The sequence below is a fragment of the Thamnophis sirtalis genome, unplaced genomic scaffold (assembly GCF_051295495.1).
Source record: "Thamnophis sirtalis isolate CommonGarterSnake01/CBP01778 unplaced genomic scaffold, rThaSir2_p1.2 scaffold_7, whole genome shotgun sequence".
Lineage (NCBI taxonomy): Eukaryota > Metazoa > Chordata > Lepidosauria > Squamata > Natricidae > Thamnophis > Thamnophis sirtalis.
The window spans coordinates 2,056,493-2,071,174 of record NW_028261387.1 but is presented as its reverse complement, the minus strand read 5'-3'; the positions used below and the strand labels follow the sequence as shown (position 1 = coordinate 2,071,174).

The 14,682-nt window shown below is 40.4% G+C and overlaps 1 protein-coding gene across 1 annotated transcript in view; it reads left to right on the top strand.

Annotated features, from left to right (window-relative positions):
* Window positions 1–5,044: 5,044 nt before the first annotated feature.
* Window positions 5,045–14,682, top strand: part of KIF14 (kinesin family member 14) — a 45,491-nt gene continuing 35,853 nt past the window's right edge. The window contains exons 1-5 of the mRNA XM_087720774.1: window positions 5,045–6,087; window positions 8,418–8,669; window positions 10,709–10,799; window positions 12,733–12,831; window positions 14,086–14,138. Of these exons, the coding sequence (XP_087576900.1) occupies window positions 5,045–6,087; window positions 8,418–8,669; window positions 10,709–10,799; window positions 12,733–12,831; window positions 14,086–14,138 (1,538 nt within the window). The remainder of the gene's footprint in view (window positions 6,088–8,417; window positions 8,670–10,708; window positions 10,800–12,732; window positions 12,832–14,085; window positions 14,139–14,682) is intronic.

Here is a 14,682-nt window from a genome sequence, read left to right as displayed (position 1 = left end):
TGAGGACCCAGATTGTTGGGGGCAATATGCTGACTCTCTGTAAACCGCTTAGAGAGGGCTGAAAGCCCTATGAAGCGGTATATAAAAATCTGCTATTGCTATCCATCTCCATGCTTATGAGGTATCAAGAATGCTATTTTAGTAAGAGATTAATTTTGTTAACTGGAGATAATGACTTATCCTTGGTCATTTTATACAGTATTTCATTAAGGGCTTAGAACTCAGGTTAAATGAAAAAATACATATGTACAGGTGAAACTCGAGAAATTAGAATATTGTGCAAAAGTTCATTTATTTCAGTAATGCAACTTAAAAGGTGAAACTAATATTTGAGATAAGAATCATTACATACAAAGCAAGATAGTTCAAGCTGTGGTTTGTCATAATTGTGATGATTATGGCGTACAGCTCATGAAAACCCCAAATCCACCATCTCAGAAAATTAGAATATTACATGCACTCAATAAAAGAAGGATTGTACATAGAACAATATCGGACCTCTGAAAAGTATAAGCATGGATATGTACTCAGTACTTGGTTTGGGCCCCTTTTGCAGCAATTACTCCCTCAATGTGGCGTGGCATGGAAGCTATCAGCCTGTGGCACTGCTGAGATGTTATGGAAGACCACGATGCTTCAATAGCAGCCTTCAGCTCTTCTGCATTGTTTGGTCTCATGTCTCATCTTTCTCTTGGCAATGCCCCATAGATTCTCTCTGGGGTTCAGGTCGGACGAGTTTTCTAATAACTGAATTCCAGCGCATTTCTTTGCAACACTAGAGCCAACATTGCCTTTTAAAGACAGCTTGGCATTCTTTAAAGTGTTGTTGCACCATCTGCATAGGTAAAATAGGTATTTTCTTTTAAGCAAGTTTGGAGGAGTGAAAAAGATCATGTTAGGGGAAAAAACAATGGAAAAGGTCAGTTGAATTGTTGAAAAGGGGACATTAGATAGGAGTGCCTGAATGGTGACACCATCCATCCTGTTATCTAATTATTAGCCTCCGATATACAATCACAAACTCAACTGAAGCCATAGCTGGAATTAGGTACCACTTTGTACAACTTAACAAATGTATCAGGAAGTGAAATTTAAACACATGCACATATGCCAATTTAAGCAAGACTAAATATTCTAGGAATGCATGTTATGTTATCTTCCAGGGGATTCTTAAGGACCTCAGATAATTTATTATTTGTAATTAATTCCGTTAAAGCACACAGACACACGTGGGCACACACGCACACACACCTATGGTATGGAGATTTTTGGTATGGAAGAGCCGAGGTGGCACAGTGGTTAGGGTGCAGTACTACAGGCCACTTCAGCTGACTGTTATCTGCAGTTCAGCGGTTCAAATCTCACCGGCTCAAGGTTGACTCAGCCTTCCATCCTTCCGAGGTGGGTGAAATGAGGACCCAGACTGTGGGGGCGATATGCTGACTCTGTAAACCGCAAGCCTTATGAAGCGGTATATAAGTCTAGCTGCTATTGCTATTGCTATTTAAAGAAATTAATACTTTTCTCTTTGACCATATGCCAGTTTTCTACACTTCCAAACATCTGAAATAAAAGTCTGAAATAAATGTCCCTTTCGCAGTTGCAAGCTTCATCTTATGCACATGGAAAACAGTGATATATTTTTTTCATTTCAGAGATTTCGGGCACAACCAGCAATTTTATTTAGTTTTACTGTTAGAAGTTAAAATAGAAACGCCAACCTAAAGCAGTTGCTCTAATTTTTCACTCTTTAAGGTCTTCTCATTGACATGCGGAAGAGAGAGAAAAACATTCTCTCAAGTACCAGGCTCAAGTCTTCGATTCACTTAGCATTGGGTCTCGGTTGCCAGCAGGAAATGAAATTTAAACACATGCACACGTGCCAATTTAAGCAAGGCTAAATATTCTAGGACAGTGTTTCTCAACCTTGTCAACTTGAAGATGTCCGGACTTCAACTCCCAGAATTCCCCAGCCAGCATTCGCTGGCTGGGGAATTCTGGGAGTTAAAGTCCAGACATCTTCAAGTTGACAAGGTTGAGAAACACTGGTGTAGGAGGAATAAATTCTACTTCCTTAGCCTTTTTTTCTATTTAAATAATCAAAAATAGTACCCTCTAAATAGGTTGTCTATTCATTTGAACATAGAATTTAAGTAGGGAATATTAGCCTAGAGTTGGTGGTGGTGGGGCACCTAGTTGACAAGCAGTTAAAAATGATCAGATCTGCCATTGGTTATTAAAATTTCCATCAAGAAATCCCAGACTTACAGACTAACAGACAAAACTGGGAATTTGGAATATCCCAGAAGGTTGCAATAGGAAACCAATTCTGCACGTTCCGTGAAAACTACACAATCACACAATTGCCAAGAACTAAGTTGCCAAGGTTGAGAAACACTGTCCTAAGAGCCGAGGTGGCGCAGTGGTTAAATGCAGCACTGCAGGCTACTTCAGCTGACTGCAGTTCAGCAGTTTGGCTGTTCAAATCCCACCAGGCTCAAGGTTGACTCAGCCTTCCATCCTTCCAAGGTGCGTAAAATGAGGACCCAGATTGTTGTTGGGGGCGATATGCTGACTCTGTAAACCGCTTAGAGAGGGCTGAAAGCCCTATGAAGCGGTATATAAGCCTAACTATTGCTAACTATTGTCCTAGGGTTAGGGTTACATGTTATGTTGTCTTCCAAGGGACTCTCAAGCACTTCGCTTCACAACCAGAGGTGTCGCTGTAGCGCCCGAGCAGCAGCGATTCTTTGACCGCGCCAGGTCTTCCCCGCTTTCGGAGCCGCGTGTGACGTCATCTATCCTCTCAACCAATAAGAAGCAGCGCGGCTTATTCGAAAAAGGGGAGTCGGAGGTGCAGCTGGAATGGCCGTCTGTTGGTTTAATGTCGACGGGCAGGTAAGGAGCAACGCGCCCAAGGTCACGTCTGGATGCGCCTTCCCATCTTTTGCTTATTGATTAGTGACTTGCTAGATTTCTACAGCTTCTTTAATCGGGTCTCTCTCTTTTTTTGGAAGCATGCGAGAAATATTGCAAAGAGAAAACGAAGCCCCGTTGTTGCTTCTTCTAATGTCGGGTTCGAGAACTGGAGGGAACCCAAATGTCTTCAGTGCAATTTCAGTGCAAATCCGTATTCCCTGCAGATGGTGGGAGTTGTAAGCTAGCAACACCCGGAGTTTCAGAAGTGCCTATTTGTCCCAATTTTTCAAACTCAATGTGTGGACTTCAACTCCCAGAGTTCTCCAGTCTGCATGGCTGGCTGGGGAATTCTGGGAATTGAAGTTCACTCATCTTAAACTTGGCTAAGTTTGAAAAAACATTATTTTTTAGTCCCTTCAGGATGGATTTCTTTAATTTGGAAATGGTGTCAGGTGTTTTTCCCCCCCCTTCTCCTTAGTGAATTCTAAGGAATTATAATTTGATACCAACTTTATGATTGTTGGATCAAGCATTCAGGCCTTTTCAAAAATAATACCAATAACAGATTGATTGAGATCAAAAGATGTACAACTTTCATAATTGTACAGAAGTTTTATAAGCCTGATCATAGCATCGGCAGAAACTCCCCTTTCCACACAGCCCATCAGTTTATAATTTGCTGCTATGCTGTAATGAATTCACTGTTTTGAAGTACTGTATTTTAAGAAATAAAAAAGCTTTTCACTTTTCTTCGTTTTTAAAGAAAAGCAGATTGAAAGTTTGATTTTTTTAATTGAAAATTTTGAAAAAAAACTTTTACCTCCCTCCCCCTCCCCTCCCCCCACAGCCCCCCCACCTCCCCCCACCCCGACTTCCCAGAACCAATACAGGCTATAAATCTTTAACAAAGCTATTCTAAAATAAACTTTAAAAAAAGTTAGTCTCATCTTTCATTTGAGCTTTAACTTCTCTTTGCTAGGCTAGCTCTAAACAGATGATATCATTCCTTATTTCTTCAGTCATAAACTATCTGGAATTTCTTAGTCCCATATTTATTTTGAGTATAGTCACTCCATCTTCTCCGCTCCAGTTTATATCTCTCATTGGAGTGGTCCTTGAGATATGCTGAAAGTTTCATTTTTATATCCCATTTATATCTCGGTCTGCTATATACTTTTTCACTCAAGACTCATTTTGTGGAGTATCCTTTCTCTGCTAGAAGAGAGATTCCTGTCCTTGATACATTTTGTAAGTGGGTCCCAAACAATCTTACTCCAGTGTGAATTTGGACATTAGCTTACAGTACTTTAATATTATCATTGACTTTTTAAGAAAACAAATATCACAGGTAAGTCCTTCACTTATACCCCCATTCATTTTGTAATTGAAGTTACAGCAATAATGAAAAAAACCGATTTATAACCGTAGCAATTTCCCCATGGTCATGTGATCAAAATTTGAGTGCTGGGGTCATGTGATTATCATTTCCAATTCTCCCAGCCATCTTCAGACAAGCAAACTCAATGGGGGAAGTTGGATTTGCTTAATGACCACATGATTCAATTAATAATCATGGCAAAAAAAAAGGTTGTAAAATTGAATGTGACTCAGTTAACCACTTAACATCTGCTTTGCTTTTAACAGAAATTCTGGGTTCAATAATGCTCATAAATTGCAATATATTAATTGTATATGCTTTATAATTTTCTTTGCTTTAGTTTTGCTGTAACCTACTTGATTACGTTAGGAATAAGGAAGATTATAAATACTGTGAAATAGATGGATAAATATTATTTAGTCAGAAATGCATGCCACCAGTTTTAATAAGCCCTTTCTAGCAGTGCAGCCTTATTTGAAATTTAAGAGGTATTTTACAAGCTTTAATTAATTGTTATTTGATTGCATGTGCTACCACCTACAATCCTCACACTTTATTTTTGATTTTTTTCCCACTTGAAAATAACAATGCTTTTTTTTCTGTTTTGTTTTTTGCAGATGCCATCATGACACATTTTGTTTACATTATATAGAAAGTGAGATTTGATGCCAATTCTTTTTTTTTTCAGACAGATTTTATATGAGATAATTTCAGTTCTACCGCTGTGGTTAGTAGTATTTAGTCTTAATGTCTATTGGTTCCATTCCTAAGAAAAGCCACGTTAGTGAGCTTGTTGCGTCTTTGCAAAAACAGCCTTCAGGAAATGTCTCTTCAACGCCTGGATTTGGACAACAGTTAAAGCCGCATGTATTAGAATACGAGAGAACTAGTTCACTTTCACAACCTTTGAATCAGACTAAAGAAATAAATAGGACCTATGTAGTTTCTGCCTGTAACAAATTGCCCGGTGCTTTACCTGCATATACATCAGAAATCAAGTTGACCCTCCAAAGAGGAAGAGCAACGAGGAAAGGAGAATCCAACATAGATAAAATTCACGGCAGTGATGGTACACTGGTGGAAGAAAGATTAACCGTCCAGCCCCGAATTTTAACTAGATCAACTGAGAAATCTAAGACAAATAATATTTATGAACCTAAAACAGAAAATGCTGGATACGTGCCACCGAAAAGTAACGATGCTCCATTTTCATCCAAGGGTAACAATAGTGATATTTTACTTATGAAGGCTACTGGGAAGACAAATTATAAGACAACTGATAGTTGTGTTACTGGGAATGTCACACCCATAAAACCCAGGACACCTGCTGCTTCTCAAAATCAACATGAGATGTCTCAATTGTTACGCTTAGCCACAACTACTCCTAATAGTAAGCCATCAGCATTAAAAACGCCTGGAAGGTTCAGTAAATCAAATGGAAGTGAAAAGCGGCAGAATAATGTCACTAAAAATGAACATTTGGAAAGGCAGAAGACACCAAGGAAAAGTACAGCGGAAGTATTTAAATCGACTGTTCGGTATGCCAAGTGTCCCGGGACTCCCACCTTAAAAAATAGGATGACATGCCTTCAAATTCCACAAAAGAGAAGCTGCGATGGCTTCACTCCAAGCAAAGTGGGAAAGATACAAGAAAACACCCCGTACGCCCAGCGAGTTGCTTCAGTTAAAGAAGACAGCATAAAGCAGAATGTGCCCTTTCAAGACAATTCTTTTAAAATAGAAAACAGCAAAGTGACTGTGGCTGTGAGGGTGCGGCCCTTTAGCTTCAGGTAAGTCTTTGCACAGGTCGTTGTAGTCGTACTGGGGCATTATCTTCTTTCAAGATTACGATCATCATGGACGCCCTTTTAGTGACGAACAGGAGCTATCCAATTTTATTCCTGTCGTCTCTTTCCCTAGTCCAGGGTTTCTCAAATTCAGCAACTTTTTAAGGTCTGTAGCAGGGGTGGGTTTCAGGCGGTTCGTGGCGGTCCCCGCGAACCGGTTGGTCGGCGAACCCGGAAGTAAGTAACTTCCGGGAACGGCGAAGGGCCCACCCGCCCACGTTTCTTACCCGGTTTTGATGAGTTCTGCGCTTCCACGCATGCGCAGAATGCATACAGCGCCTGCGCGATCCTCCAGGAACAGCTGGAGCATCGCACAGGCGCTAGTACGCATGCGTGCACTGCACGCGTGCACGAGGACACCGCCGGCCCCGTTCCAACCGAACCGGTTGGAACGGGGCGAGAAACCCACCCCTGGTCTGTAGACTCCCAACTCTCAGGTTTCCCCATCCAGCCTGCTGGCTAAAGAATTCTGGAAATCGAAATTATATAAGTTAAAGTTGTTGGGAATGAGAAACACTGTTCTGCTAGTCTACTAGCAAAGTTAATCTACAGCTTTTTGCAATGTAGTATGATGGCTTCCATAGTTGTTTTTTTTAATCTGCTTTCCCCTATCCTGAATCTAGTTTTGGGTAGGTTGGAGACACATTTGCTGCCAAACCTACCAGCACCATAACTTCCATTTCTAGCGGGTATTATTTTGAACCTCAGGAGTTTAGGGGCCTTCCTTAAAATTTTATAGAATTAGGGATTGGTTCCACCACAAATGCGCGTACGAGAAAAGCGCGTGTGACTAAAGCGCGGTGACAAAACCGCACCGTCAAAACCGCGGAGACGAATGAGCGCTGAAGCGCGCCGAAAACAGCGCGCCGACAGAAGCGCGCTGTAACATAACCCTAAAAATAACCCTAAAAATAACCCTAAATCTAACCCTAAACCTTACCTTAACTTAAATCACGCTTCTGTCGGCACGCTGTTGTCGGCGCGCTTTTGACATCGTGGTTTTAGCGCCGCGGTTTTGTTGGCACGCTTTTGACGTTCGCGGTTATGTCGTGCCACGCTAGGGATTCAAGTCCAGTTCCAGCAGAATAATACACTGCAGATTTGGCAGCCGAAAAACCATGCCTTCGTTGCCTTCCCCTGAAGGTTTATTTTGTTCAATACTAAACCTACTGAAATGTCCTAGTGAATTCACATTTATTTTATATTGTTGTATGATGCTAAATATTAAATATGCTTTCACTCAATATTTAAATGTATTCTTTTGTGTAGTGGACATATATAGTTGCATTACATCAAGTTCTACTTATTTTGGTTTTATTGCATATATTTTGATTTTGATTCTATTCTATTGATTTGCTTGTTTGTGAGATTATATTTCACATTTCATTCAGGAGCTCAAGGTGACGTACATTATAATTTTTCCTATATTTCCTTGCAACAGCCCTATGATTTGACAGAGACTGATTACTCTGAGTTACTGAGTGATTCTCATTGACTGAAGCTGAAGTAAAAACATGGGACTTTCCAATACAGAAAGTCCTTGATTTACCACCACAATTGAGCCCAAAATTTCTGTTACTAAGTGAGACATTTGTTAAGTGAGTTTTGCCCCGTTTTATGACCTTTCTTGCTACAGTTAAGTGAATCACTGGAGTTGTCAATTTAATAACACAATTGTTAAATCAGTTTGGCTTCCCTATTGACTTTGCTTTCAGAAGGTTGCAAAAGGTTGTAGAACTTTGCAACCATCATAACTATGAGTCATCTGAATTTTGATCACATGACCATGGGGATGCTGCAACGGTCCTAAGTGTGAAAAACGGTCATAAGTCACTTTTCCCAGTGCCGTTGTAACTTTGAATGGTTGCTAAATGAATTCTAAGTCAAGGACTTAGTGGTACCAGGTGTAAGTACTACATCATGATGGTGCTGACGTAATTTCACCCGCCATTTCATATCTGAATCGTAAGGTTCTGATGGTGTAAAACCTTAAGATCTCAGTACAATTTATTAGTCTCTTATTTGGGTTAGAAAAAGAAAAACACATAAAGAAAAAATATACTAATGTGAAAACTACTATAAAATGATATTCTTGATCATGATAAGAGTTTTTAACTTTTCACAACTCATATCCCAAATGTGATTTATACACTGGAGTTCCCAGAACATTAGCTAGATATATGCGAATTGTTAAGTTTTCACGACTATTATAGATCTAATATGTTGAGCGTTTAGCTCATTGCAAATTGCATTTATTTTGTGTTTTTATTTAGAGACAGAAATGAAGAATCTCTCCAAGTGGTTTCCATGGAAGGGCAAGAGACTGTTGTTCATCATCCGTCTACAAAACAAATATACAGTTTCAACTTTGACTTTTCATTCTGGTCTTTTGATAAGGGCTCCAACTATGCGAGCCAAGAAAAAATATACCGATCCTTGGCAATGCCTCTTCTAGAAACGGCCTTTGAAGGATACAATGCTTGCCTTTTTGCATATGGGCAGACTGGTTCTGGAAAATCTTACACGTAAGTTGAGTTGGAAGGGAAAATATGGGGGCCAAATGAGGATCAGCTGCATTCAATGTATGTTGCCTTTGACGGTGATCTTTAATATTTTTACTGAAATATGATTGCATCTGTTGAAATCAATGCAAATCCATGAAGCTAAGATAGAACCTCAGCTTGTCTTTGAGATGCCATGAGTCTCTTCGCTGTTCCTCTGCTGCAACAGATTATTAACATGTTTGATCCCCTCTAGAATATAATTAGAATAGAAGGCAGCTCTCCAGTGATAAAATTTCTGAAAACACGATAAAAAATATTTCTGAGAATATGATAAAAATGCGCACACTCTTGTAAACCAGGGGTGGAATAATATGGTGGCAAACAGACTTTAAAGCAGGAGTTTAACCAGAAATTCCTTTTTAAAAAATGGTACTAAATGTTCTCAGGCAATCATCTTTTGGGTTGGATGCAGAAATTATGCGAGGCCATAGATTCTTTTAAATGTGGTTTGCTGGATAAATAAGAGTTAACTGAATTTATATAATACATTAAGTCAAACTGGAAAAAAATATTTTGATTCAATTCACTGTTGAATCCATTTTTTGTCTTGGACACCTGCCAGCAATATAGTTAGTAATGTTGTTCTCCTTAGAAGGCATATGGTAAAGATGGTTGTAACAAGGTATGTGAGGTCTTTTAAAAATGCCATGCACGTATTATTAACAGGAGTATTAATACAAGTTTTATTGCATTAATAAGCAATACAATAAGATCCAAGGGTGTGTAGGAGGTTTAATCACATGTTTAGTAGCTATAAATAACTGCTCTTCTGTGTGATTCAGAATGAAGATTAAGTTCCCAGCTGCAGTTAGAAAGTCATAGCTGAGCTGCATCCTCTGAAATCATTCTCCAAAACATGGGATTCCCCCCAAACTATGAAGGAGAGAACAGTCAGCCTTCAAGATGGTACTTTCCAATAATTGGCAGTCTGATGTCAGTTAAAGTAAAAAATAGCAATAGCAGCTAGACTTATATACTGCTTCATAGGGCTTTCAGCCCTCTCTAAGCGGTTTACAGAGTCAGCATATTGCCCCCAACAATCCGGGTCCTCATTTTACCCACCTCGGAAGGATGGAAGGCTGAGTCCACCTTGAGCCGGTGAGATTTGAACAGCTGAACTGCAGTCAGCTGAAGTAGCCTGCAGTGTTGCATTTAACCACTGCGCCACCTCGGCTCAGTCAAAATGAGGCATTGGATGTACTGAGAAGTTGGGTGGACTTTCTGTATCCAAAGTCCTTCTGGGTTTGCATCTGGAGAATTTTCACCCCTCCTTTTCTAAATAAATTTATAAGGGCAAAAACCTATTCTCTTTTCTTTCTGTCTTGCCAGCAGTAGCACTTTTAATTTTGGAGTATCCAAGAAGGAAGGCAACATTTCTTCACCTTATTATATATGCTATCAGATATATTTATACTGATACTATATTGATATTGATACTATTATATCATTTGAGGATGAAATCTGCAAGAAGTTCCTACCTTTGTTATTAGAATATGTGTGTGCGTGTGTGTGTATGTGTGTAAGCTTTTGTCTTTCAAACAGTGGTTTATATATACGACTTATGTATACGTACATACAGGTGTTAGGCAAATACTAGGCAGGCAATCAATCTTCAATTCTACACGGAGAACTGTAATGGAGAGAAATACATAAGGAGAGATAGATGTCCTCACATGGCCTCCCTTATATATACAGCTTCTTAAAGTGGCAGTAACCCTGTTGACTTATCCCCATGTCGTCATCTCTGTTTACAGCCTTACAGCAGTTGGTCAACTATTAAATCATCATTACCCTGACAATGTCTCATTTATTAGTCTAATGAAGATGGTTAATTTCTTTTTTAATGCTTGAAGATTTTTCAGTATTCTGATTCTATAGAACAATTCTGATTTCTTTAAGTTGTTTTTTTTTTAAAACCTGGACCTCTTTTGTATGGAGAATGATTTGAAGAAATTCAAAGGTCTTCTGCGGAACTGAATATATTTAAATTGTCATTACAGCATGATGGGTTTTGATGATGATGAACGAGGAATAATACCGAGATTCTGTCAAGATCTTTTCCATCAAATAGCAGAAAAAGAAACAGAACAGGTACTGCAATGCTTACATCCTCCTCAGTTCAGATTTGAAGTATTGTTTTAGCCTGTAATAATTAAAAGTGCATTTCATTAGTTTCTGGAATGCAGATGGGATTAAAATAAAATTTCTTCATAACAGTGCTTCAACTGTGATCATTTTTCCTTAGCTGAGGTAAATAGAAGCTAACATTTATAAACGTTCATATAAAGAACAATGTGATGCAGATAAACTTTATGCCATCTAAAATCTTTTAGTAGGAAAAGCAAAGTTTAAGTTCAGATGCACGCTAGGATTTTTAAATTTTAGGTTTGTAGATTTGGTGCATGTTACCAAAAGTATGTAGTCAAATAGCATCAGAAACCAATTCTGTTCCTTCAAGTGAAGGTTTTTACATACTATGCTTTTATTTAATTCAAGACGCATATATTGATATATTGAAACAGTCTCGCAAGCATTATGAAGTTGGATCACCAACCTGAGTCGAGGTGGCGCAGTGGTTAAAATGCAGTACTGCAGGCCACTTCAGCTGACTGTTATCTGCAGTTCGGCGGTTCTAATCTCACCGGCTCAAGGTTGACTCAGCCTTCCATCCTTCCGAGGTGGGTGAAATGAGGATCCAGACTGTGGGGGGCGATATGCTGACTCTGTAAACCGCTTAGAGAGGGCTGAAAGCCCTATGAAGCGGTATATAAATCTAACTGCTATTGCTATTGCTAACCTCATAGTTTGGCTAGTATTACAGGATAATGCGGCTTTTGTAAAAAGTGAACAAAACATGTTTACAATTGTATCACTTTAAACCAGGGGTGTCACACTCAAGGCCTGCGGGCCAGATTCAGCCCACGGGGTGCTTAGATCTGGCCCGTGGGGCTGCCCTGGAAACAACGAAGGACCGGCCAGCGAAAATTGAGCTCGCGAGGGCCTCCTCCCAGCCCTCTGCCAGCGGAAACATCCACACGCCCCTCCTGAGATCAAACAGCCCTGATGCGGCCGCAATAAAATCGAGTTTGACACCCCTGTTTTAAACCATTACTGACTGGGGTAGAAAGAAACTGAGACAATGATCCTTGATTATTGTTTAACCTAGAAATGGTTAGGGTCTACATTTATCCTACATTTGGCCATTCATCCTAATTAAGATACCAGCATATCTTATTTTGGAAAAGGGGTTTTAGGCTGTGAGATTGGTGTCTTAAGCATCTCTAAGCTTTAAGGCAGTGTTTCTCAACCTTGGCAACTTGAAGATGTCTGGACTTCAACTCCCAGAATTCCCCAGCCAGCATTCGCTGGCTGGGGAATTCTGGGAGTTGAAGTCCGGACATCTTCAAGTTACCAAGGTTGAGAAACACTGCTTTAAGGCATCTATTTTGCCTATGTGGAGCTTAAAACTTCTGTTCTCCAATGGAGTAATAGGGTGCAAATCAGTGGTTGGATTCAGCCGGTTCGCACCTATTCAGGAAAACCGGTTGTAAACTTTCTAAGCAGTTCGGAGAACCGGTTGTTGGAAGAAATCTCCTTTTGCTTTTTTCCCGCTTTACAGGGCTAATCCTGTAAGGAAGGCAGGAAGGAAACATTCTGGTGTTGTTTCTAGCCTCATCTTTATTGCCCTGCTTACAGAAACCGCCTCTCCGGTTAGCCCTTATTACATTGTAACAGCTAAGGCGAAGCGCCCATCGATGTGAGTGATGTTGAGTTGACCACGCTCACCCAGTCACATGACCACCAAGCCCCACCTACCCTGCTGGTCATTGGGGCAGAGAACCAGTTGTTAAATTATTTGAATCCCACCACTGGTGCAAATGTTGGGTTTCCCCCTCTCTGTGGAGGTTCTCTGAGTCATAAAAAAATCCTTGGATCACACTTTTTCAGCTTCCACTATCATGTAGTCCAGATTTATTTCCCCAAAGTACTTAACCAGCAATCAAACTTTTCTTCTTCTTCTTAGACTACTTGTCATCTTGAAATCAGCTACTTTGAAATCTATAATGAAAAAATCCACGATTTGCTTATCTTCAGAGCGGAAAATGGAGAGAAGAAACAACCTGTAAGTTAAAATGTTAATTTTAAGTAAATAAGTTTGTTTGAATGTTTAATAAATTTATAGGCCGCCCAATCCCGGAGGACTCCGGGAGGCTTACAACAATACATTTAAAATAGAAGTTAAAAACACAAAAACATAGTTAAGAAGAACACAACATACACCCAGTCTAATCGGGGCTGGAACTCAATCGTGAGTTCAACAGCCCGGGGCCTGCCAGAATAGCCAGGTCTTAATAGCCTTACGGAAGGCCATGAGAGTGGGCAGGGTCCGGATCTCTAGGGGTAGTTCATTCCAGAGGGTCGGAGCGGCTACAGAGAAGGCCGTTCCCCGGGTAGTTGCCAGCCGACATTGTCTGGCTTACGGCACCCGGAGAAGGCCCACCCTGTGCGATCTTATCGGTCGTTGGGAAGTATGTGGCAGAAGACGGTCCCGCAGATATCCGGGTCCTAGGCCATGTAGGGCAGTCTGGGTTATTTTGGATTTGGATTGGATTTATTACATTTATATGCTGCCCTTTTCCCCGAAGGGGACTCAGGGCGGCTCACAATTCAAGTCAGGGAAGGGGGTACAGACAGGGGATAAAAAAGACGAACATAATAATACACAATTTAAAAGCACACAACACCCATACCATTCGAGGGGGGACAGAAGCTCATTAGCCCCAGGCCTGTCGGAACAGCCAGGTTTTAAGGGCTTTGCGGAAGGCCTGGAGGGTGGTGAGGGTTCGAATCTCCACGGGGAGCTCGTTCCAGAGGGCCGGAGCAGCCACAGAGAAGGCTCTCCTCCGGGTAGTCTCCAGTCGACACTGGCCGGCGGATGGAATTCGGAGGAGGCCTAATCTGTGGGATCTAATCGGTCTATTGGAGGTAATTGGCAGCAGGCGGTCTCTCAAGTTTTTCTCTGATGTTTTGTTCTATTATTTTATTTTATTTTTCTCTGATGTTTTGTTCTATTATTCTGTTTTAACTCTTATTTTTAAACCTCCTAAAACTTAATTTGTTTGCTGTTTTGCCTGATGCAATTCTTACAGTGAAGTATATTAATATTCTTCATAGTTTATAAATAAAATGTAAAGTGAAACAACTTTTTTTTGAGAATTCTCACATTTTTATAGTGTTTCACTGAGATCTTAATGTTGCATGCTGCCTGTATGAGAGTTGGGTGGCCACATAAAACTGTTTGGTAAATAACTAAAAATGATTAATTCTTTTAAAACATTCACATTTCTAATCAGCTTTTTTTTTTTTAAATTAAAAGCTTCGTGTAAGAGAGCATCCAGTCTTTGGGCCATATGTGGAAGAGCTGACAGCGTAAGGGATTATCCAATGATGCCTTTTCTCTGATAGAATGGTATCTGCCAGGAGAAAGTTATTTCTTCCTTCAGTCTTCCTGTTTTCTCCAAATCTGCTCTTGAACTGGTTTGGGGAATATGCACAGTTATAAGGCGGGGACTTAGAATTGATAGGAAGTTTGATTGTGCGAAGAGGATGTCTCTTTGCCGAGGTGGCGCAGTGGTTAGAGTGCAGTACTGCAGGCCACTTCAGCTGACTGCTATCTGCAGTTCGGCGGTTCAAATCTCACCGGCTCAAGGTTGACTCAGCCTTCCATCCTTCCGAGGTGGGTAAAATGAGGACCCGGATTGTTGGGGGTGATATGCTGACTCTGTAAACCGCTTAGAGAGGGCTGAAAGCCCTATGAAGCGGTATATAAGTCTAACTGCTATTGCTATTGCTATTTGGATATTCTTGGATTAGCCATACATTTTACTTTCTGAATTTTTCTACGAGCGCCTGGGTGCTGAACTGCAGCTTTATTTGATGATGCAAAATATATCAAGAAATTTACCCTTATTTC